This window comes from Malurus melanocephalus, unplaced genomic scaffold (genome assembly GCF_030028575.1).
Source record: "Malurus melanocephalus ecotype Western Australia unplaced genomic scaffold, MMel_1.1 scaffold_28, whole genome shotgun sequence".
NCBI classification, from domain to species: Eukaryota; Metazoa; Chordata; class Aves; order Passeriformes; family Maluridae; genus Malurus; species Malurus melanocephalus.
The window spans coordinates 2,594,127-2,616,201 of NW_026623260.1; the positions used below are offsets into that span (position 1 = coordinate 2,594,127).

The window sequence follows — 22,075 nt, forward strand, 5'->3', positions numbered from 1 at the left end:
ACTCTGTCTTTAAGGCATAATCATTTAAAAAAACAGAAAAGAAAGGCATGGGCACAACAGATTAGGCCAGACATCCATGCTGCCAATATTTAATGTCTGTGGCCATGGGACAACCCTCCAGTAAAAAGCAAGAAACAGGGAATACATCAATCTACAGGCTGCCCTAAACATCCATTTAGGATGTAACTTAGAGAGTTCCGTGCCTGAATACTTAAGAGTATATATATAATCTTTTAAACCTTTTGTCCACTATGGAACCCATACTTGGAAAAAATGTAACTGGAAAGAGCATGAAATAGCACTTACCTTTATTTATTTTAAACCTGGAGCACAATTTGTGCATTTAATACCTCCAAATCTTGTCAAATCATGTCATTCACTATCTTAAACAGGCTTGTGAATACCCTCTGCTTGCTCTGCTTCACAGAGTGTAACACAGGCGTAACTAAGTCTATCAGACACCACAAACTGTCAGATCAATCTYCTCCACAAACACTATCTTATGTCTATCAGATGTGAATTTGGCCTGCTATTTTCTTGCCCCACCACCTACCACTGTGAGATCCCTCTGACATTGCTCACAGTCAGCTTTTTGGTCTTGCCACCTGGAAAAATGTGTCAGAGCTTTATTATTCACCCTCCATTCCAGGTAGGTTATGAGCACTTGGAACAGCAGGGATTCCAGCACACTTTCTTCCAGAAGACTCCAGGGGTAACATCCCTGTACTGTCTAATCTACTGATTATTTTCCTAGTCACTACCTAATCASTACAGGATTACACCTGTTTAATTTTCAAAAAATCTTTGAAACAACAAATGCTTGGTTGTTTTTGTTTTTTTGGGCAGGGGTTTGTTTGCTTGGGGTTTTTGTGCGTGTGTGTGGTTTGGGAGTCTTTTAAGAAATCCAGATAAATATTGTATTAGTTGAATCACCTTTATCAAATGCTGATCCAGCCACTCAACACGAGCAGATTTACAGGACAGAAGTTCCTGCTGCAGAAGACAACTTGTGTCCTCGCTATCTGTGAACAAACACTAATTCTATTCTTTATTTTTAGGTTCTAAGAGGAGCCTGATATAGAAACTAAGCTTGCTTTTAGCTTCCACTTTCCCAAACACCCCCCAGACCCTTCTTGAAAAGCCCAGCACGTCTACTGCTTTTCATTCTTCCATTCTAAGGCCAATTTAAGCAATGATTATAACACAACCGTGTGTAACTCGGCAACTCCAACACCGAGTTCCTCACAAAGTGAGAACTTTTCCTAGCAATTCTTTGTGCTAGGAATTCACTCCAACATGTCAAGCTTCTGTCACTTTCCCCAGCTTGTCCCCTGGAAATGAAGGCTCCACATGGGAACTGTTCTGCAGTGAATAGCAATGCAAATAACTTCTCTGCTGCAGCTTTACCTTCCTTCAGCTCACATGTAATATTATGAACATCTATCTGCTCATCGGGTACTCTGACAGSCTTTCTGCCTTTGACAGATAGACAAAAAGCTTTATTTTTTTTTTAATGTCTCTACAAAGTTGTTCCTCAACATTTTTTTTGCTCTACCTCATTATGGTTTATATTTAACTTGCCAAAGTTAATGCTCTTTCCTATTCTCCTCATTTGGATACAACTTCTGCTTCAGAAAGATGACTTATTTYTAAGAGTCTTGTTTACTTTACTGTGCAAGCAAGTCATTGTTCATTTTTGTGGCTTTTCTTCCATCTCTTATTTCCCCTCCCTTCTCWCACTTTACCACTGAAACTGGACACAGTATTCTACAATTCTTGGATTGTGAGGTTTTGTATTTTAATTTTAAGTCAGTGTTTCACACARAAGTTCTCAACTTATTTGTGCACATGTGAACTTGAAAGAGCATTTGGGATATGGGATTTTGTTAAGATTGCATAAAGATTTCTGTGTCTGTTTCCAAGACAGAGTTTTTCTGTCTTGAAGGTAAAATCGGCATTTGTTCCTCCCAGATGTTTTATTTCATGTTGGATATAATAACGTATATTTTRTTGGACTGTGGCCATTTAATTCAAGCAAACCAGATTGTTCTCTAGAAGTAACCMACTCTTTTTTTAGTACTCTACAAGCTAGGATTTTTTCCAGGTACGAGTATTRATAAAGGGATCAACCATTGCTAGAATGAGAACTGATTGACTGAGGACCTCATTAAAACAAACAAATATACATTTTGTCCTTCTATCAACCACGTTTTGAGATTTCTCAGGGCATTGCTCTTTAATCCATCCAGCACTTGCTCATGCTTGGTAAAGTTTGAACTCTCATCTTTTACCAGTAAAAATGCACTTACCAAGAAGAGTTACATCCTCTGAGAAATATTTAKTCTATTTCAACTATTTCCACCATATTTTGCCTATTTACATTTAAAATTGCACTAAGAAGTCAGGAACCTTAAAATGGGAAAACATTTATTCATTTTATTCATGCTTGAAAACGGCCAAACCAACTTTATCCAAATAATAAAAACACCCAACAAAAACAAACATTTTACARCAAAAAACAAGCCTGAAAAATGTCAGCTGTAGAGATGATGGTTTCCTGCTGATACAATCAACTGAAAACAAAAGCTAGAATAAAACAAGTCWTGCAACTCAAATCTTTAAATGAACATGCAGGATAATTTGGCTCTAAGAGTTCTGAATATATTGAATTATGATACCTGACTTGATTCTATTAACTTTGCATAGTTTTATGAGTACGAGGAAACCTGAAGAAGAGAAAGAATTTAACGTGCAGCATGGAATTTTTTTCAGAACTACTGGTAAGCCATCCTTACAGCAGTACTTGGTAAAATAATGMAATGTCCAGTACTGAATGCAATTCATAAAGAAATCAAAGAGTTACAGRAAAAAACATTAATATTATTAAAGTTTTAGGGTCCATGTTAGAGGAGCACCTGAACATAAATACCTAGAGAGATGCTGTCCTTTAAACTATTAATATCATTTTTCAATGTATGAACCAGACAATGACCACTTGCTTCAACAAGAGACACATTTGTACCTCTTTGCATGGAATTAGTTCAAAGCAGTGAACTGCTGGGACAGGGTGATCTGCAAGCAGCTGCTGAGGCAGAGAATAAGTATCACTTCAGATTCTAGGAGGCAAAAAACCCCCTTTAAGCTAAAGTCCTTTTAAAATTAAAATAAGATTAATAGTTGTGTAATAATGAGTTCATCCTACTCTGTACTATTTACATTTAATATGTACACAAACACAGATTTAGAAGCACACACTTTCAGTTCTAGTATTTATATTCTAACCAGAGTTCCAAATTCTCACAGAAAATAATACTGATAATTGTTTGGTTTACACTGGTGATGGAGYACTTTAGTGTTTTGTTTTGTTTGGTTTTGTTTTTAAGGCTTGTCTATAGTATCTACTGGTTACAAGACAATGTCAGATTTATTTTCTTACTTTAAAAAAGCTTGCAGATACCATGTTTGCCAACAAAAACAAAGACAGAAGATACCACCCATTTCAGTCTTGGCTTGAAGGCCACGATCACTCAGCTTAACCTTYATATGCACAGGTCATGGAGATTCCCTCCTCAAAAGAAATAAAATTACTTTTTTGGAAAAGTGCCAGTTRTATTAACAAGTCCAGAACCTCCTCTTGCCAAAGAGATCATTGCACTAGAGCATCTCTTCCACATGTACAAGGAGCTTGTACCATGGTCACATAACCATTTGGTCCAATTTTCCAGTCGATGCACCCAACTGAAATCCTTGAGCCTCAACAGATTCATGTTCCTGCCATTCTATCCCCTGAACCATCTCCCAGCAATTCCACAACCTCTAGGCACCTGAGGGATGCTCCACCCTGCTCTCCCAAGCATAAAAAGTAAAACAACCAACTAGTAAGAAAATATCACACTGTCTTTACCATCTTTACTACTCCAAATCGCTTAGTCATGACCAAAGCTTCTTAATCATTGCATCATCTGGCACTACCAGTGAGCTTGACCACACATTTGTATCATGCACTGACAACATAATTTGTTTTATTACTCAACACCCAGAAGTCTCTACTCTCTACACTTTGAGCAAAGTCCTAGTTAGACTGAAGTCAATTAAGCCATTGCCGCTGACCACTCAAAGAGTCCAGAATTTCAACACCAGTCTCTCCTTGAACCAATCAAGTGACAGAGTAAGGACACTTTTCAAGACAAACTCTTCCCATTACCCACCTTGAAGGATGAGGAGTCATCAGGGGAATTGGGGAAAAACCCTACAGTGATTACTTACTTTGGGAAGATGACAGTCATGAGCGCTGATGCATAGCCTGGCTTGCACACTCCCTCAGAGAAGTTGGCATACTTTGAGGCCAGTTCTGGAGGCCTGTGGAAAAAAAAGTACAGAATCAGGACTCACCTGGCTATGAACGAGTTTTTGCAACCATCCAAGTACTTTTTCACCTTATAACTTTGCAGAAAAACAGCTGCAGGGAGTAATAGCAAACACAGACCATTATTTATTTATTGCATCACAGAAGAACAACAAACAAAGGAGAGAGGTAAAGATATCTGCAATAACACTAAACCACTAGTTTTGCTGAAAGGTTTTTATGACTAGCAAGGTAAAGCTCATGGAAGAGAAAGATCAATATATCATTTCAGACTTCAACCCTTCAAAAGGAAAAGAACATAAATAGCACTTTGCCTTCGCTATTTTTCTAAGTTATTATCAAAGTTAAAATTATAGAAAAATATTATTTAGAAGATTACTTAAGGACAGTTTCAAGAACTTGAAACAAAAACTCCAAGCAGTTTTGGCAGGGTATCATCAAGGGATGAGTGCTTCCAGTATTTGGAAGAGATGGCATTGCTGCTGCATCTTAATTCAGCTGAACAACCGACTCTTGGGCCAAATTTAGAATATGTGGGGAATTTTCTTCATTCGGTTTCTGTACAGAAACAATATTAGCAACTCAATAACAGATATTTCAGTGAGCACATACATTTACCATAGACCTACTGAGTGACCTGGAAAAAAAACATTTAATTAATTTTGTGTCCTTTTCACCACCCATAACATCTTTACATTCATTCACCCATTAAATGAAAGCATTACAAGGGTCCATTCACTTGAGCTCTCAAAGTAATATTAGGTATCTTAGTGTTAGCCACAGCATGAGAATTGTTAACATTCCTTGAAAATACAACAAAAAAAAAGCATTTACAGTTCCATGCTTGACATTCAGTGGAAGTTGCAAGAACTCGATTGATAACACCATTCTTGCTACATCATTGTTAGCAACAAGCAAGTAATAAAAGTTTTTTTCTTCCAGYTCAACAGCAGGAGTCAAATGAAGATGACAGCACAGATTTGCAGAGTAGGTCCACAAAACCAATTTTGAAGAGCCCCTTATTATCACAACCATGCTCTTTCCCAGGCATCACCAATATCACTTAAGCTGCTAAATGCAATGGATGTGGATTCAGAGAGTTTCCAAATTACACAGAGGAAGGACAGTAACTCCATGCTGAACTGGTAGTAACTATTCTTCTTATATCTCAAGAGGTCAGTAGCCAGTTCCAACCGGATGAACAATAGGTGGACAATTAATTTTACAACTAGCTGCATACAGTATAAAAACTCYGAAAGCTCCTCTACAGGAGAAATCTCTCTGTATACAGGACCCCTACTGTCTGAATATATAGATATATAAAGAATTTCTATGGCTTTTAAAGAATAAAGTCTATTTCTGCTGAATAAAAATCTAAACCTTCAGAGCTGGAAGAGAAAATAAACTGGAGAAAATAAATAGTCACTGTACRTATTTTATTTCTTAAGACCTTTTAAGCTAAATAGAACTGTAAAGAGTTTAAAAACACAGATCCTATTTAATTCTGTCACAGATATCCCGCATAGTTATGGTCCAAACATATAATATTTTACTATCAAAATTCCTTATTTGTAGGGTGGCAGATAAAACCATTTGGCCATTTACACTGTCAATTATTTACAATAAAGTTTAGATATCTCTGCATATATTATAYAGACACAGAGAGAAAGAGACAGGTGTAATATCATCTCATACAATCCAAATCCATGGGTTTGGTTTCCATAGGTGATGATATTATATCATAATCCATTTCTCTTAATGAGAGAGATGAGAAAGTATCAGGGACCTGAGCATCCAGCATGATTTGTGTTCTTATGCCAGTCAGAATCTTTMTAAATAGGCACATGAAGGAAAGGCCTGTTGCTAACAAAACAGAAGGTTTTAATGATACTAAAATATATCCCCTTCTGACACAGTCAAAAGGGACAGCAGGATGTATGGATTAAGCTTGCTGAAGAATTTCAGATACGAAGAAATGTGGGAAATTTTAATTTTTATCAAACAAACCTAAGCATGGATATTTTATTGTTTAGGCAACGTACAGAAACCCCTGAAACCAAAATCTTCAAAAACAAGTGGAAAGCAACTGGAATTTATCTGCAGCAACCATGGTAGTGAGTCATTGCTGGCAAACTTGTGTAACTATTTCAACAGCAGGCCTGTCTCAAATGACCTCAGTGGTCACACAAAATATCTTGTGCCACAAACACAGGCATTTTTCTCTGTTCCGATTTAATGGCGCTTTCATTATCAAATTAAAATGTCACTCAGATGCCCATCATGGTGTTTCTGCACAAGAATAGCAGGCTGAGACCCTCCTGCATSAGAGCCCCGAGAATGCCAATTGCTGCATACTGATGGATGGAGGGGGGAGCTGTCAGTACAAACCCACAAAGACACTCAGAGCTGCTAAAGCCCCAGGCCGAGCTGTTAACATTTCTTGGATGTGATGGAGTTCATGATCCAAAGTGCCAGAGGCAGAACAGCTCTCTAAGCCAACTGTAGCTGCCATCTCGTATCATTCAACATTTGCTCATCTCCTTTCTTCGTGCCGCATTTGGAGTCAGCAGGCTACAGAAAACTAGAAAGGGGCACTCTGCATTTTAAATCCATCTAGGGACGTGTTCTATTTGTTCAACCTGTTTGAAATATGCACTGCATACCSTCACTGCCAACATGCCCATAATGACAAGCCCCTAGTGAGTGTAACCCAGAGCAAATTCAGAGTAAGGCTGGATACAGYCTTGCTGTTTACCATTCTGCTCCCAGACAAAGCTATCCAAGCTAACATCATTTTAGATGTATACGTTTGCTCTGTGGGTATTTTTTTCTGCAAGATTCACAAACCTTGCGGAGATTGGTCTTCTATAAATCAGGATGCCAGCCAGGACCATCATGATGGTTATGACAGAAGGGTGCAAATCTCCTCTACATCTGCCAGGCCCAGGTAGATTATTCCAGCTCCTGATTTCCATGCTGGGCTGAGGTAGTTAAAGAGCTCATGGACACAGCAGAAAGGATGCAATTAGATGACGTTGYGGACCCTTTAAATTTTGCTCAGATTTTGTGCAGGAAAAACCCAGTAAAGTAAGAAATTTATCCAGAATAAATAAGAAAAACAAATCACAGTCAGTAAGTGTAAACATCTGCCATTTTTAAACAAGTGTCTGCATGAGGGTGAAKTTAAAGGGAAGTAATTGGCTTATTCCACTAAAGAGAAAATGCACTCTTGCTTTTTTTCTGACTTTTCTCTTGTGAGACCATCCTCAATGCTGAAGATTTTCTGTGCTTCTCTACACTGTTATGTGGACATCAATCTTAACAAAATTTCACAATTTGGATAAGTTAAAAATCCAGCTGCTTTCAGAGGATTTAGAAAAAGTAACAAGATTTTTTCCTTCTGCTTGCATTTGGCAGACGTGTGTCTTCTTTTAATCTCAAATATGAGAACGTCACCATGGTTAATTCCTTCATCGTGTCCTGAGCAGGGGCAGCATGTCATCCTCATAAGACTGGAATCTAAATCCTTTTAAAAAAAGAAATTAGTAATACAACTCTGTTTAGATTACYAAAAAAATGGCAACAACTAAGCTCATGTAATTGAATACTACAAAATCTACTCAAAGAGACAKATTTTGCTGCTTTGCCTTTCACATGGAATTTAAATTGTGGATTGGAAAAAAATCAGAAAATTTCATCTACTTTAGATCATCTCATTTAGGGACTGATGTCTCTTGCTGTTACTTTTGCACACAAAATATATGTACTGACACATTTCTGAAACAAGGAAAAGGAGTTCTCTGACAACGTGTACTCTAGGCTGACCCTTCTCCTTGGGGTTTCTTCTTTTTGGTTCAAAACAAMCTGAGTCTTATGCCCACACAGCAGCTCTAAAGAGTGTCTGTCATGATACATGAAGAACAAATAGGAGATGGGATGAGCACATAAAATGAAAGCATATAAAACATAGTGAGGTATAATGGAGCAATAATGAAATAATATTAGCAAGTAATTTGGCATACCACTTAATCAAAGCAGTTAATGCTGAGACCCCATAGCTACACCCTGTGAGGTTCAGTGAAATTTAGAGAATTTAATTTAGGTAAGCCTCCCTGGGTCAGATGTATCCACCATACACAGTCGTGGCTCAGTGTTGCCCGAAAAACAACTTTGTAGACTCCTGGAATAAAACTTTCAGTTTRGTTTCCCTCAAATAAGGCCAGGGCTACATTTCAACTGGCAATAAGCATTAGTTACGGGACTTCTTCAAAATTGCAGGACTGCTCCAAAGAAGATGAAGACACAAGCAGAATGGCTGGGGTGTGCATTTGTATGTATTTCAATTAATATAAAAAGGTCACAGATATCTGAATGGTATTTGYTTTATACATCACTTTTAGCCTAATAAATAGACAGCCTCCAGTCCTGCATATTCCTTTTTATAATAACATAACAAAGAGGTGAGAAAGTAACTGCTCTGTCAACTCTCCCCTTCATTACAGACTGCCAGGCTCACAGCAAATAAAACCAGTTCACTTAAAGGCAGGGAGGACACCTTCAGCAGGTTTGGTGGTGCAGCTCCTCAGATACTCCTGCTCAGCCTGAGGAAGAGAAGTCATTTACAACAGCAGCCTTCACCTACAGGGCAGACAATCCCATACACCAGAAGGAGCAGGGGACTGAAAAAATGCATTTCCATATCTGACTTTGTAAGCAGAGTCATGATCATCATGTCATTCAGGTGCAATCTCCTTGAGTGGAAGACACCGTCACAGAACTCTCCCCCAGGTCCATGGCTGGGGCTCCACGTTCACCAGGAGCACAGTGCAGGTAGGAAACAGTGAAACAGAAGTTTAAGGAGCTCCAATTACAGCTCTTGCAAATTTGCAAACTTGGGTTCAAAGAACTAAACAGCATGATGATTTGATACTTGCTATTTTTCTAGTTCCAGCTGAGGAAAAGCCAAACAAACAAAAGGAAGGAGTGAGTAGATAGAAAGAAGGGGAAAAGCAAAATGCTTACACTGAAAGAGATGGGAACTGTATCTATTACCCTATAGCCAGCAAAATAGATGTAAATATTTTCAAATGTTACTCCAGTCTGTAAGCAAATTCCCCAAGAAGGTTGTATGGCCAAATACAAGGAAAGATGGTCCAAACCCCTGTTTGTAAAATGACATGACGAATGGTAAATTCTGCTTCTCTACCAAGAACTTCTCATGAAATTAATTTACAATGATAATCAACACATACTTTTATTTATTTCTTTATCTGGACTACTCAAGAACAGCAGYTGAAGAAGATTAGGTTACATTAAATTGGCACAAGAAAACAAAGTTTTAAAGACATTCCAGGAAAACTTTCCATGACCCACCTTCACAGCCCTGGAGGAAGACACGACATGGAGCCAGTGCTGCCCTTGGGAAGTGCAGGGCAGGCAGAGGGGCAGGGACAGCTCAGAGCAGTAACACTGCAATGCCACTCAACCTCTGAAATGCCATCCTTGCACAAACACACTGAAAAGGCTTCCATCCACAGAAAAGTCATGAGGRATCCTACTTCCTTAATAAATGTCAYTCCTGTTCTTTGTTATAGTAGAAAYTAGATCACTAGGAAGAATGAATTTCAGATTAGTCTCAGCAGTGCTAAATGCATAACCATCTTAAGAAAAACAGCTGTAAGTGATTTCTCTATCAGAAAGGACTATGTCATTGTACCATCACTTATAGTTCACAAGGACCAACAGCCCTGACTGGAGCTGCTCAATTAATAACCTTTTATYAACACCTAAAAATGCATTGGGATCCTCATGGAAAAAACAATCAGAAGTTGTCAAGGTAGACAGCTTTTGTTTGTTCAAATAAGTAAACAAAGAAACAAAATCCTGAGTTTATAAAACCAGATTTAAAGGATGAAGATTAAAAATCCAGTGGAAGTCCATGGCACATTTTGTACATGACTTCATGCTGCATACTTCTCCAAGATTGAGTAATATCCCTCATCTCCCCATCTCCTTAGGTTTTTATAAACTTTCCCCCTTTTTTAAAAAAAAAAAATCTGTTTTGGTTACATCTTACCTTCAAGACTAGTAGCACAGAGAAAAAGCAGAATTGTGTTCAAACAGACACAGATGAGGAGCAAAGAAAACAGTCCATTTCAGAGTTTGTTTGCTTGTGTTTTTAAAGAAACATGGAAAAAACAACTGGCTTGAATACCAATTGTTAGACTAAACAAAAAGCATGAAATACAGAAAATTTATCTTCACAGAAGGCAGCTGCTTACTAAAGGAAGAAAAAAAAATATGAAGATGACTGTTCCCTGAGGTTTGATTATTTACTAATCTTTGGACAAAAAAAAATTTAAGTTAATGATGAACTAACTTGCTGACAATTGACACAAATCCTGAATGTAGATTACTGGACTTTTATCTATTCTAGTTTCCTCAGTCCAAAATGACTGGGTTTCCATCCTCAGTGATAAGTGTCAGCATTCTGGTTTAAAGCTGGGAGAGAACAATAACCTAATGGAGGATAATCACACTGTTTGGAGATGGGATATGTCAGGATTCAGCAGTCAATAAAACTCAGCAGTCAACTGGGATTCCTAGCTGAACTCCTTTCTGAAGAATGTCTGAATTAACTCTGTTTCCCCAAAGCCAGAAATCATAGTGTTCTCTGCTATAAGGCCATGTGATTCTCAAAACATGCAAAAATTAAATGCTGTGATTCTCCATTTAAATGCCTTTCAAAAATCACCGTTAGTGAAATTGCCATAAGAAGTGGGACAATTAAAAGTCTAATAGGACACTCACTTATCACAGTCATTTTTGGCCGAACAAAGGAATGAAGGAATATAAATTGCAATGTCATACTTTTGCTGCTGTAACCTGYAATTCTTCATCACCAACCCTCATCTGCTATATCTGCAAATGGGCAATGTTTTCTTTGGACAGGGAACAGGGTTTTTCTATTTGTAGTGTAATGAATCCAGCAGTGTAGGTCTAGGAGAGACAAAAATGTGCTAAAGAGATGATAAATAATTCAATCCGATTAGAATCCGGGAATCCTCTGCTCAGACTAATAGGAAYCAGTACATCTGAAAATTAAAATACTCCCCCAGCCTACAGCTGGGGGGGAAAAAAGATAAACTAAGAATTCCTGAAGCAGCATAGCCAAAACTACAGTTTTATGTCAGTGGATAATACAGCTGAGTAGATTTGAGCGTCAAAATCCAGTGCTTAGCAGTTTTAAATGCCAAATGAGAAAATYGGTCACACTAAGGTTTTAATGATCAAATCTTCCTTCAGAAAAATGTGGTTCATTTTGTTGTAGAATGCACCAGGCTATGGACTCAGTGTCTTGCTAGGTGTGAGGGCACACCAGAGCACAGCAGAATACTATGGAAAATATCAACTATGATTTRTTATTCTGTTTCCCATATCATTGGAACATCAAGCAAAATTACCCTGAGGACAGTAAAACAAACAAAAGGAAACCCTTTGTTATATAACATGCAGTTTATAGGCAGATTTCTTTACATCAGTATGTATAGATGGGATCAAAAGCTTTTAAGAGGTCTAACGGCATTCCCAATTTGGCAATCCCAAATTTTCATCCCCCTGGAAGCTGAAGAGTGACACTGGAGCAAAGACAGTTTCACAATTGTGTAGTTTTCCCCTTCCCTAAAGGAGGAGAGCATTTTGAGACAAGATATTGGAGCAGGTGAGTCTTTGGCTGTTTTTTCCTCACAAAGGAAGTTCAACCCCTCCTGCTGCAGTAGCAGATCTCTTGCACAGGCAACTGGAAGAGAGCAAACCTTGGGGGAATAAACTCCACTTGGAAAGATCTCCCTCAGCTACTGAGAGGGATGGAAATCTAAAACATCACAGCACCCTCCCCCTTTCAGTTCCTTCAGTAACTTTCCCGGGGGTAAGAGTGATAAAGGCTGCCCTTTAAACTTTCCTTTGGAAGGCTTGAACAGCCTGGGAAAAAATAACAACTCCTCTAAATAAAAGAAAAAGTCAACTTGATATGGCAAGGGTGTTCCCCCCGCCCAGCTCCAGGCTGGACTGAAACTGAGAGGAAAAAACCACTGGTCAGTGAATAAAGTGCTCTAGACGGTATGAAGAGGTGACCTCACAACTGGGGAATGTGGTTTAACAGTAGATTTACAAAATGCTGTATATAGTCATGAGGCTTTGAATTCTTCTCACTCCTCTTTCTGAAGCAGTATCCAAAAAAGGCTGTCTCCACTGACCTCTATTAGAGACAGATGTCATAAATTCAAGCAGGCATCAATTAATCTAGTAAGTACCACACTGAAGCCTTWAGAAGWAGAAGGCTACATATTGGGAGGAGAMATGTTTYCTCCAGAAACTTTGCTGTAAATACAGAACATAACCCTGACCTGGAAGAACCYTTSAAGTTGCTGACTAAAAGTGCCCTCASAAAACTAACGATCCAAACTGCTTTAGGGAAAATAAAGAATAGCTGGAACATTTAACAGTAAGAACAGCTGCAGAATCAGTGAGATCAAGAAAACCCWCCTGTTTACTCCATACATTGTTCTAGTGAATGCTCTTCTGCTAAGACAAATGCCTTTTTTCTTTCTTCCTTCACTTCAAAGAGCAGTTGTTTGCCTGAAAAGGCCACACAACAACATCCAAAGTGCCACAGGTAACCCCATGAGTCAGAACTCAGTTTGTCTCAAAGAACTGTGAACAGCCCAGTTAATCAGACTGTTATTCATCTTCTATCACCATAACTTCACTGAACAGCAGCCCAGTATCATGAGGTTATTCACAGCTCTGAGAGAGAGAGAAGTATTTTTTCCAAATCGTTTAGTGAGCAGGCTAAAGGACAGCTCCAAGGCTGAGCCATAAAATAGGTTTCCCTTTTCAACAGGACAAATCCTATCCTCTCCTCCTTGTTAATTCATTAAAATAGCAACACTTCAAAAAATCACCAAAGTTCCACGATGTTAMAATAGAGCTTTGACTCCTGTATGGATCAGTCCGTGACTCAAACAGTTCAGTGACACAAACACCTTTGGGAATTTCTGCCTTCTGTGATGTAAAAAAGGGTCACTAAAAGAGGATGAAAGGGGACAGGAGAAAGGCACCTGACATTTTGCAGCTTACAGAACACTGCTCACAGTTTTGAGGGCTTCAAGACTAACTCTTTTAAGGGGAAGATATTTCTAAGTGGGAATTTAAAAGGTCTGAAATCAAGCAGAATTATCCAAACACATTCAATATGGAAATTTAAAACACTGTTTGTTGGCTTTTCAGTTTATCCTTTGATGAGTTGGAACAGATTGYACGTCAGACAAGGCAGAAACAGCACTTACATGTTCTCAGCTTTCTGTCCCTCCCTTTGTGGGCCTAATTCTCATTTCTTAGAGAAGGAATGGAGCTACAAGCTAGTGTTGGCAGTAGCATTGCTGCCTGTTTTCATTTCTGCTGTGAACTGGGAACAAATCACATGAGCTTCTGTGTAACATTAGAGTAAAAAGCATTTCATTACAAATAATTTAACTGCTTGGTTTTCTCAAAAGCTACTGGAGAAAACCTCAACTCAGCCTCATAATTTAATTCAAACATCCATAGCCTCAAAACATCTCACAGCAACAACTGCTGCACAACTCCTTCCCTGACACGTCAAATCAGACACAGCTGCCATTGAACTTACTGCTGCAAAGTTTCCTCATGTTTTTATTGCAATGGGCATCACACACCATCACCTCTCCCACCAGTCCTTGTCAGGGCCTGGGGCCTTTTGGAGTACTCCAGTGTTGAGTTCTCAAGGATGSTAGCAGACCATCATGCTTCCTGAAGGAAAAAGCGCATCCTAAATTTATCAATCTAATCAAAACCTTCCTTGTCCTTCAGTCCTAGAACAACTAAAATAAAGAGATCTTKACTCAACACAACTTACTACCAGGTTTCCAGTCTTAAGACTGGGAACAGAACAAGTAAAATAAAATACCCCTWTGGATTATATTTAACAGGGTTCCTTCGGTCTCCTTCATTCCTCTCTTCTGCTAGCAGATCTCAAGCACAGTAATAAGGCTTCTTCCATTCCTGCAGCATAATGAAATATTGGTTTCTTACCTAACAGATGCTATTCACAGCTGTTAAAAGTATGTCTTGGTTTTACTGTCCTTCCTCAGCACGCAAGAAGTCCGTATGTGTTTGTTCCACTAAACTCTTTCCTGCTTTGATGTCCTACCACATATTCCTAAAATTTATGCACAACAATCTTGGTGGAATGAGGCAGACAGCAAAGCTTTGCTGTCTCTGGTCACATTACAGCAATGCAGAAGACAAAATTAGAGGCAGCCTGAGTAGACTGAGTTGTCTCTTACCGTACACTCCATTTACAAAACCCTCTCAGAGCCAGCTTATAAATTAGGGAATGACAATTGAGCTGTGTCTGGATGMCATAGCAAGTGTATTCTTCAGAGTAAGAGACAAGATTCAGAGAAAGGCTTGATAAACAGTAAAATGTTCACCTGCTGGATACACTTGATTGCCATTCAGTCATCTAATGAGGGTTTCCTACAACATTTCCAAGAGAAAACAAAAAGGGAAGTAGGATTCTCTTTGGAGGTGGAACATTGCTGGCCTGCAAGAAGGGMCAGGTAGGCACAGAAGAGCTGACGTTTGGTGATCACATACACACCTTCAGGATTTTGAAGAGAGGCAGCTCTTACATCAGCTTATGGATAAGCTCACAACAGCTTTGATTCAATACAGGCAGCAGCAAATCACCTGCTGCCACAATGTGTGCTGGTGCTTTGCACTTTATGACCAAAATCATGAATAAAATTATGTACACCAGTRTTTTAACATAAATCTCTATCAAAAACCATGATCCCACAGAACATCTTGCAGTATTTCTAATCTCTTTAACTGAAGTTYTGGAAATGATCAATGCTTAGATAGCCGATTAATTCAATTTTTAAATATTCAGGGAGGAAGAAGGTCTTTCTAAGAGGATACTCAGTAACTAGAAGCATTACAACCTCAACAGTACAGAAGCCGGCCAAAACTGAAGTAATTTATTTCTGAGTTTTAGAGCAGATTTCTGAAGGAAGACTATGAAATGTGGCTTTTTATGTGCTCCTCTCCCAAGAGGAGAAAGCAACATGAGGACCCCCATRCCATTTATGAACTATTAGATATTCCCTGACTTGGGTTTTGCTACCAAAGCAAATTTAGCCTTCTGTGAATCAACAACTGTGAAAATTTTTGCTCAAACAAGAGWAGTAGAACAACAAAAGTAGAAACTTGTAACTAGTTGTAGCCATATTCAGTCCCGGAAACAAATGAACAAACATTTAATTAGATTAATGCTGATGTGGTGAAGGGCTACAAGGAAAGTAAGCATCACACCTTACACATACACAGGTGAAAAAAGAACTGAGATTTCCCAGTTTTTATACAACTAGTCTATATGGTCAGAAGAGCACAAAATATACAAACTTAGCTCTAAGATGAACATATTAACAAAGAAAACAGTTTCTTATAGCAGGCACCTTCATGGATAATCACATGAAGAACAAGCCCATCTTGAAAAAGTGTTCATTTCTTAATAAACACACAAAGTAGAACTACAAGTATTATTTTTTTTTTTCTCTGTGGAAACTCATATGGCCAATAATGTTATTGTTCTCAGAATCAAAAATGGGTTGAAAAGCTTATGAGTCATTCCCTTTTGCCTTTAAAATATTTTTACATCAACTTTCTGCCAAGGATATGGAGAAYCCCTAGTGTTTGAAGATTTATTCATAATCTCTAGTAGTCCAAAAAGTCCTCTGCTACTTCTTCAGAAATTCTTTCAAGAATCTTGTCCAGACGTACCAGTTTTAAAGCACATAAACTCAGGTATCTACTGCTTGAAATTTTGTTGTTGATATTAAGGAGAGCACTTTTTTCCCTCATCCAAGCAGAACAAAACTTCATTTATTGCAGACTTCTACTTTTTCTATAAATACATTATCACTGTCTCCCCTTACAGTCTTGATAAAACTATTTTTCCATGAACATTTCTTTCTTATGAAACTGAACTTTTGGGGCAAACAGTATAAAATACTCTAAACAATGCCCAGCCATTCATATTCCTTGCTTTACATGCTTTTCCCASATGGTTTGGTTCATAATTACTTCCAGCTTCAGGAAACTGGTGCCTTTTAAAGGCACCAAACATAAGTTTTTGACTTTGTTTGCACTTTACAAATCAAGCAATGAATCAATTCTATCTAAGCTGCCGGCAATTCTGAATTCTACAGCCTTTATCTTCTTCATCTTCAACTGAGACTATGTCTAACACAGGAATCCCAAAGTTACATAACAAAGACTCACATGAGAAATCCTTATCAGAATGCCAAAGTATCAAAAATGAAACAAACTGAAATTAACTCAGAAGAGCAAAACAAAAACAGGGATGGCAGTTACATCCCACCCAAATGTGGGAGAGGTTTGATGGGACAACAAAAAGCAGCCAGGTAACTAAATTGCTATAAATAGCCAGGGTCAAYGTTCCCAAATATTTCAAGTGCTCAACAATTAGCACAGAATAGAAGAGACTAGGCAGAAGGAGATGAATTAAAAGTCTGAAATGAAAGATAAATAAATAACCAATTGCCAGGAAAATACCAGTGCCATAAARTATGCTAAGCCTTGAAATAATCTTTCAGAAAAAGCATGAGGACACTCTTGCACGTGATGTTCAGAATCCTTTCATCTAGTCCATGAGAGACACCCTTACTCTTGTCTGTGTAGGACAGGACATCATTTGGACTTTTCACTTCTTTTCTTTTGTCCCTCGTTCAGGATTGTAGGAATACAAAAAGACAAATTGGGGGGAAAAAAAAAACCAGGGCAAAAAGAAATCCCACAGCACCAGGCATGGGGAAAATCCAGCATTCCAACACGTTTACTGCTTATTTTTACAGTGTTTAATGGCAAAGTACCACACAAAGACACAAACAGTTTCAAAGCAACCTCCCAACCTAGAAAGAAAATGAGGGGAAGGGGCTCTGTTTCAGTTCTTCATTATTAAAGCTCTGAAGTAAAGAAATTTCAACAAACATAAGTAACCCAATCTGTGTGTTTCCCTAGCCCAAGCTCCCTCCATTTTTACCGTCTTTTCTAAGTCTAGATCAAGTTTCATTTGAGTTTTCAGGGRTGAAGGTTGTTATTTCTGCCTTCCCCTCAACCCGACTCAATTTCTTTGTCTTTGCTTTTTAACACCAAGTTGAAATTATCAGGGATATTCAAAAAAATCTTCGTTGCACCTCCCAAATCTATTGTACAATAATGAAGAAATAGGTAAATACACAACATCACAAAATATATAGCAACACACAGAGCCCACTGGAAAAAATATTCCTCCYTTTATTTAAGTTGTGCCTAAAAATTCCCAAAGTGCACAATATAAAACATATACCAATACAAAATATATACCATAAAGTTAACACAGTGAACCCATATAATACGTTAGTATTATGTTATTGCAGTCAACCACAGTGRTCTTTTWGGCATTTTTCTAATTGAGAGGGACRACAWTTTTTTTTCCTATTCCTACCTTGAAAGAAAATTKTAAGACCCACTGYTRTTTTGTTTAAGTGCAGGCAGATTCCACAAAACTCAAGTRTATTTTCTAGAATTTGTTAAATTTTATGAGGGAGTGGCTCTTCCCCAGTCAAAGTCAAACCCTGGGAAGCTTCTTCCATCATTCATCAGCTGAAATTTTTGACAGGTTTTATATTGACTATGGCAGAAGGTGAAAATATCTACCAAGGGGAGCTTTTCTCTGGCTGTTGTTTAGAAGAATCAAATCTCCAAAATAACTGCTTAATCCCCTTTGAAAAGTAGTTTCTGAAGGATGACTTTGAAACAGGGGCAGAAGGAGGCACTAGCCTCCATCTCTCTGAGGAAATGGCAYGCCAGCAGAGCAGGAAGGAGAGTTGATACAGAAGCATGAGGGCAGCAATGCAAGGGAGAAGCCCCCAAATCATAGGGGTTATTACAAAAAAGGAACTTTTCACATGGTCAACACGAGTGAATCTACACTTGCAATGAGCCAAGGCAGACTCAAAGCAATCATTAAGGTGACTGAACCAAGCATTCAGACAGTACTAAGTGACAGAAGAATGACCATGCAACCTTCAGCTTGGCCCACTTAATAAGCATTAAATACAGTCTATAATTAACTCCACGTTCATATGCTGATCCTCCTTTGGAAATCTCATTTAATGCAACACAAACATAGATTCTGCTCAGGGAATGATTCAGAAATTGTAGTGAATGAGACTCTTGTTACTAAGACCTGGCCAGCCTCAAAGAACTACTACAATATAAATATTTAATAATAACAAAAGCATGCAACTCATTGCCAAGCCCAGATGTTAGAAAGTGACTGCAAATCTTGGCATTTGGTGGCACCTAGTAATCCACTGGCTGAGTCACTAATGTGATTGATAGCCTTAAGTTGTYCAGGAACTGTTGCCCCCTCTGAGATTTAAAATCTGTGAATTGTATCATATTTTTCGTATAAGTGCTTTTCTCTACACAACCAGCAAATGTCGGATGTTATCCTTACAGGTTTTAAAAAGCCTCTGCTGCTTGGGAAAACTCTTTACCAGGGAGAAATGGATGCAACTGGCCTGTTTCTATACTTAGTGCATATTTTGTTTTGATATTCTAATTCTGGCAATGATGTTATGGTTGGTACAAGCATAACTAAAAGATAAACTCCTCTTGCAACAGATCTTTCTCACTAACCTTCTCCTGAAGAGTCTTATGCCTTGTTTTGACCAAGGGAACAACTCATTCATGAACTGCATTGCCTATGGAAGTCCTCAGCTTTCCATTCATCCCTTATGTATTAACAATCCCCTCCTCGATACCATCCTGTGCTCTAAAAGCTGTAAGACTTTCCAAAGAAGAGCTACCCTAGGCACAGGCACCAGAAAAGAAACATCTTCCAWTTGAATATTCTCCTTTCCAACAAGACTGGTCAGTCGTTTTTTCCATGAAGCACCCACACATAATCTCTAGTACTGTCCATCCCCTTACAGGTGAGATTCCTGTCCACACAGCCTCCCTAAAGCTACAGCAATGCATTTATCAGACACAGCTCCCACAGAAAACACTGCTCAAGGGCTTCTGACAGAATTCCTTCCAAAGGGAACAAATCTGGTTTCATTAACATTTCCATGAATCTGGGGAGAACARAACCATTACATTCCTGTAACCACAGCAGACTGTGCTATATATGAATAACAGGCCCTGGACATCTGCAGGGTAGAGGACATTCAAGTAGCAATGCAAAAAAACCTCAAAGATGCAAAGGCAAATGGACACATTGCTACTTATTTATGTCAAGAGCTTTCCATTGTGTGGCATTTAAAGAGCAAGTCAGAGCACTTAAGTTTTAATGCAGATCTACCTCTGTAGAAAATGTTCATCTTCCAGGCCATTAGTTTCAATGACATCAACTGACACAACCAGCAACAGGTTTTGAGCAAATGAAAGATTAAGGAAAAAAATCCTAAGAAAACCAATTATTGCCCTAAGTGCTTCAAGTCACACAATATTCTTACATGCTGACAATTAAGTGAACCCTGCAAAGTTATGATGTATGGCAAGATGCCACCAGAATCATTATATCACAACAACAGATATAATTCAATTACTTCTGCCAGTAAAGTCATYAGTGCAGAACATATCACCCCTTTCATCTCTAACCATTTTTTTTTAACTAGAAGGTGCTTTTATGATGGTASCATCTTGTCACAGAAAGTATTTTTAACCACTAAATTCCATTGAATTCAGTCTGTACTTAGAAATTTGGTACACAGACCATAYGAAGTGAACTTGTAGAACAGTAGCAAAGTCCCCTAAGCTATCACCCATTTTTCTTCTAAAATTGATGCAGTATGTTTTATGGCATATTCAGCCATTTTCTGTCTTCCTTGATATCAAAAAATAAATTACAGAATAATTCAGCCTGGAAGTCATCAGTCTATTCTAAAAGCAGGATGAGCATTGACTCCACAGAAGAAACAAAAAAACAGCAACAAAAAGAAAAGAAAAAAAAACCCAAACAACCAAAACCTAACTAAGTTGCAGTTTAAAAAAAAGTTGTTTCACCTATGTACAATACTTGCTTTCTTTGTTCCTTAAGTTAACTCATAGTATTTATTTTAATTATGCTGATTTTRTTACAAGTCTTTCTAGAAGCTAACTTTAGGGCTTTGAAAAATAAACATGAATATTTAGAGTGCTATATATTTTTTAAGTAGTCAACAAAATCTTTCTTTAATCAAACTAATGGAGAGTTTTTATCATGGGGAGGCTTTAAGAAAATAAATCAGTGTTCTGGAAGCCCTCCAGCAGGTAAAAACTTCACTTGGCCTCWTACTGAAAAATAAGAAAAAGCAGACCATGTCTTGGAGAGCTGTAATCAAATAGTAAGTAAGCAAAGAAGAGAAAAAAGAATRCAACAGAGGCTTGAAGGGAAGGAAGACTCAATGGGATTTGCTAAAAGCAAAATGAAAAGGACAGTGCATGCAGACAGAAGGAGGAGCAAGCTTGAAGCAATGGACACAGCACAGACTGGGATGCCAACTGTGTGTGGACAGTCAACAGGCGTGCCCAATAAATTGGGCATCACAAAATATACAAAAATAGCCTGGAAAAACAAATCACTCTAGTTAAAAACTTAAAAAACATTTTTCCCTTACCAGCACCAAGACATTCACTCAAAGGTCACTTACCCCCTTCACAGTTTTGGATTTCTCTCTTTGCTTTGACTTCCACATGTATGAATTGAAGGTAACATATCATGTGAATTGCATCCCCCAGGGTTGTATGGGTACACACAATATTGTCTCTACATCCCAGGGATGTCCCAATACAGAAAATTCAACAAAGAAAATTAATAACTCTGTCACCAGGAGGGATTCCACACAGCATGCAACAAAAACTGCATAGAAGACTACCCTGACCTATTCGTGCAGTCAGCACTATCCTTCCTGACCACTGAACAAAATACAGAGCCTTAGGARAWAAATWAATAAAYAAATAAATCATTGTTACTCCTTYTTTGTCATACATGTTCTGCTACCTTTTTGCCATATGTTACTGTAATTGAGTTTATGTACCCAGCTGCTCCTGCAAAAGAAGCTCCTACCTAGAAACTTTCTCATCTCCTGCAAGCAGCAGTTCCCAACACACTTAGGAGGCTTTTATTCCATTATGGAAGCTCACAAGCTGCTCAGCAGGACTTTATTGAATTGTTTCACACTACAGGTACAATGAAATTCTCAAAACATTAAGGATGAGTTTTATATTGACATGGTATCACGGGGGATGTATTTCCAAGTCACTCAAAGCCACGAGATTGATTCTGAGCCCTTTTAAGTAGAAGGTTTTTAGCAGTGTTTTTGCACCCAAMACCAAAATTCCACCAGGTTGCTGACCCCTGAAACAGGGTCGCTGCTGACCCCTAGTGTTCAGCGATCCAGGCTCAATTCCACTGATTTAAGGCAAAAASCACGAGGAGCATCTTCATCTTTCAGCGCTGCATCGTCTGTCTGACGTAGCAAGTGGTCCCTGCCTTGTGCTGAGGTTCTTTCTGTTCTATTTTATCAGCAAAAATAGTGGCATTCATTTATAAAGAAACAAGTAGGAAGGAAATAA

General features: G+C 38.4%; 1 protein-coding gene across 12 annotated transcripts in view; it reads right to left on the reverse strand.

The window, feature by feature from the left end:
- Nucleotides 1-22,075, reverse strand: part of ST3GAL3 (ST3 beta-galactoside alpha-2,3-sialyltransferase 3) — a 174,173-nt gene that overhangs the window by 100,843 nt on the left and 51,255 nt on the right. For 11 of the 12 annotated variants that reach the window (XM_057390635.1, XM_057390638.1, XM_057390642.1 and 8 more), the window contains one exon: nucleotides 4,267-4,359. In XM_057390635.1, the coding sequence (XP_057246618.1) occupies nucleotides 4,267-4,359 (93 nt within the window). Of the gene's footprint in view, nucleotides 1-4,266; nucleotides 4,360-10,442; nucleotides 10,614-22,075 lie in introns of those variants that run through there. The other variant, XM_057390643.1, reaches the window with a different exon arrangement.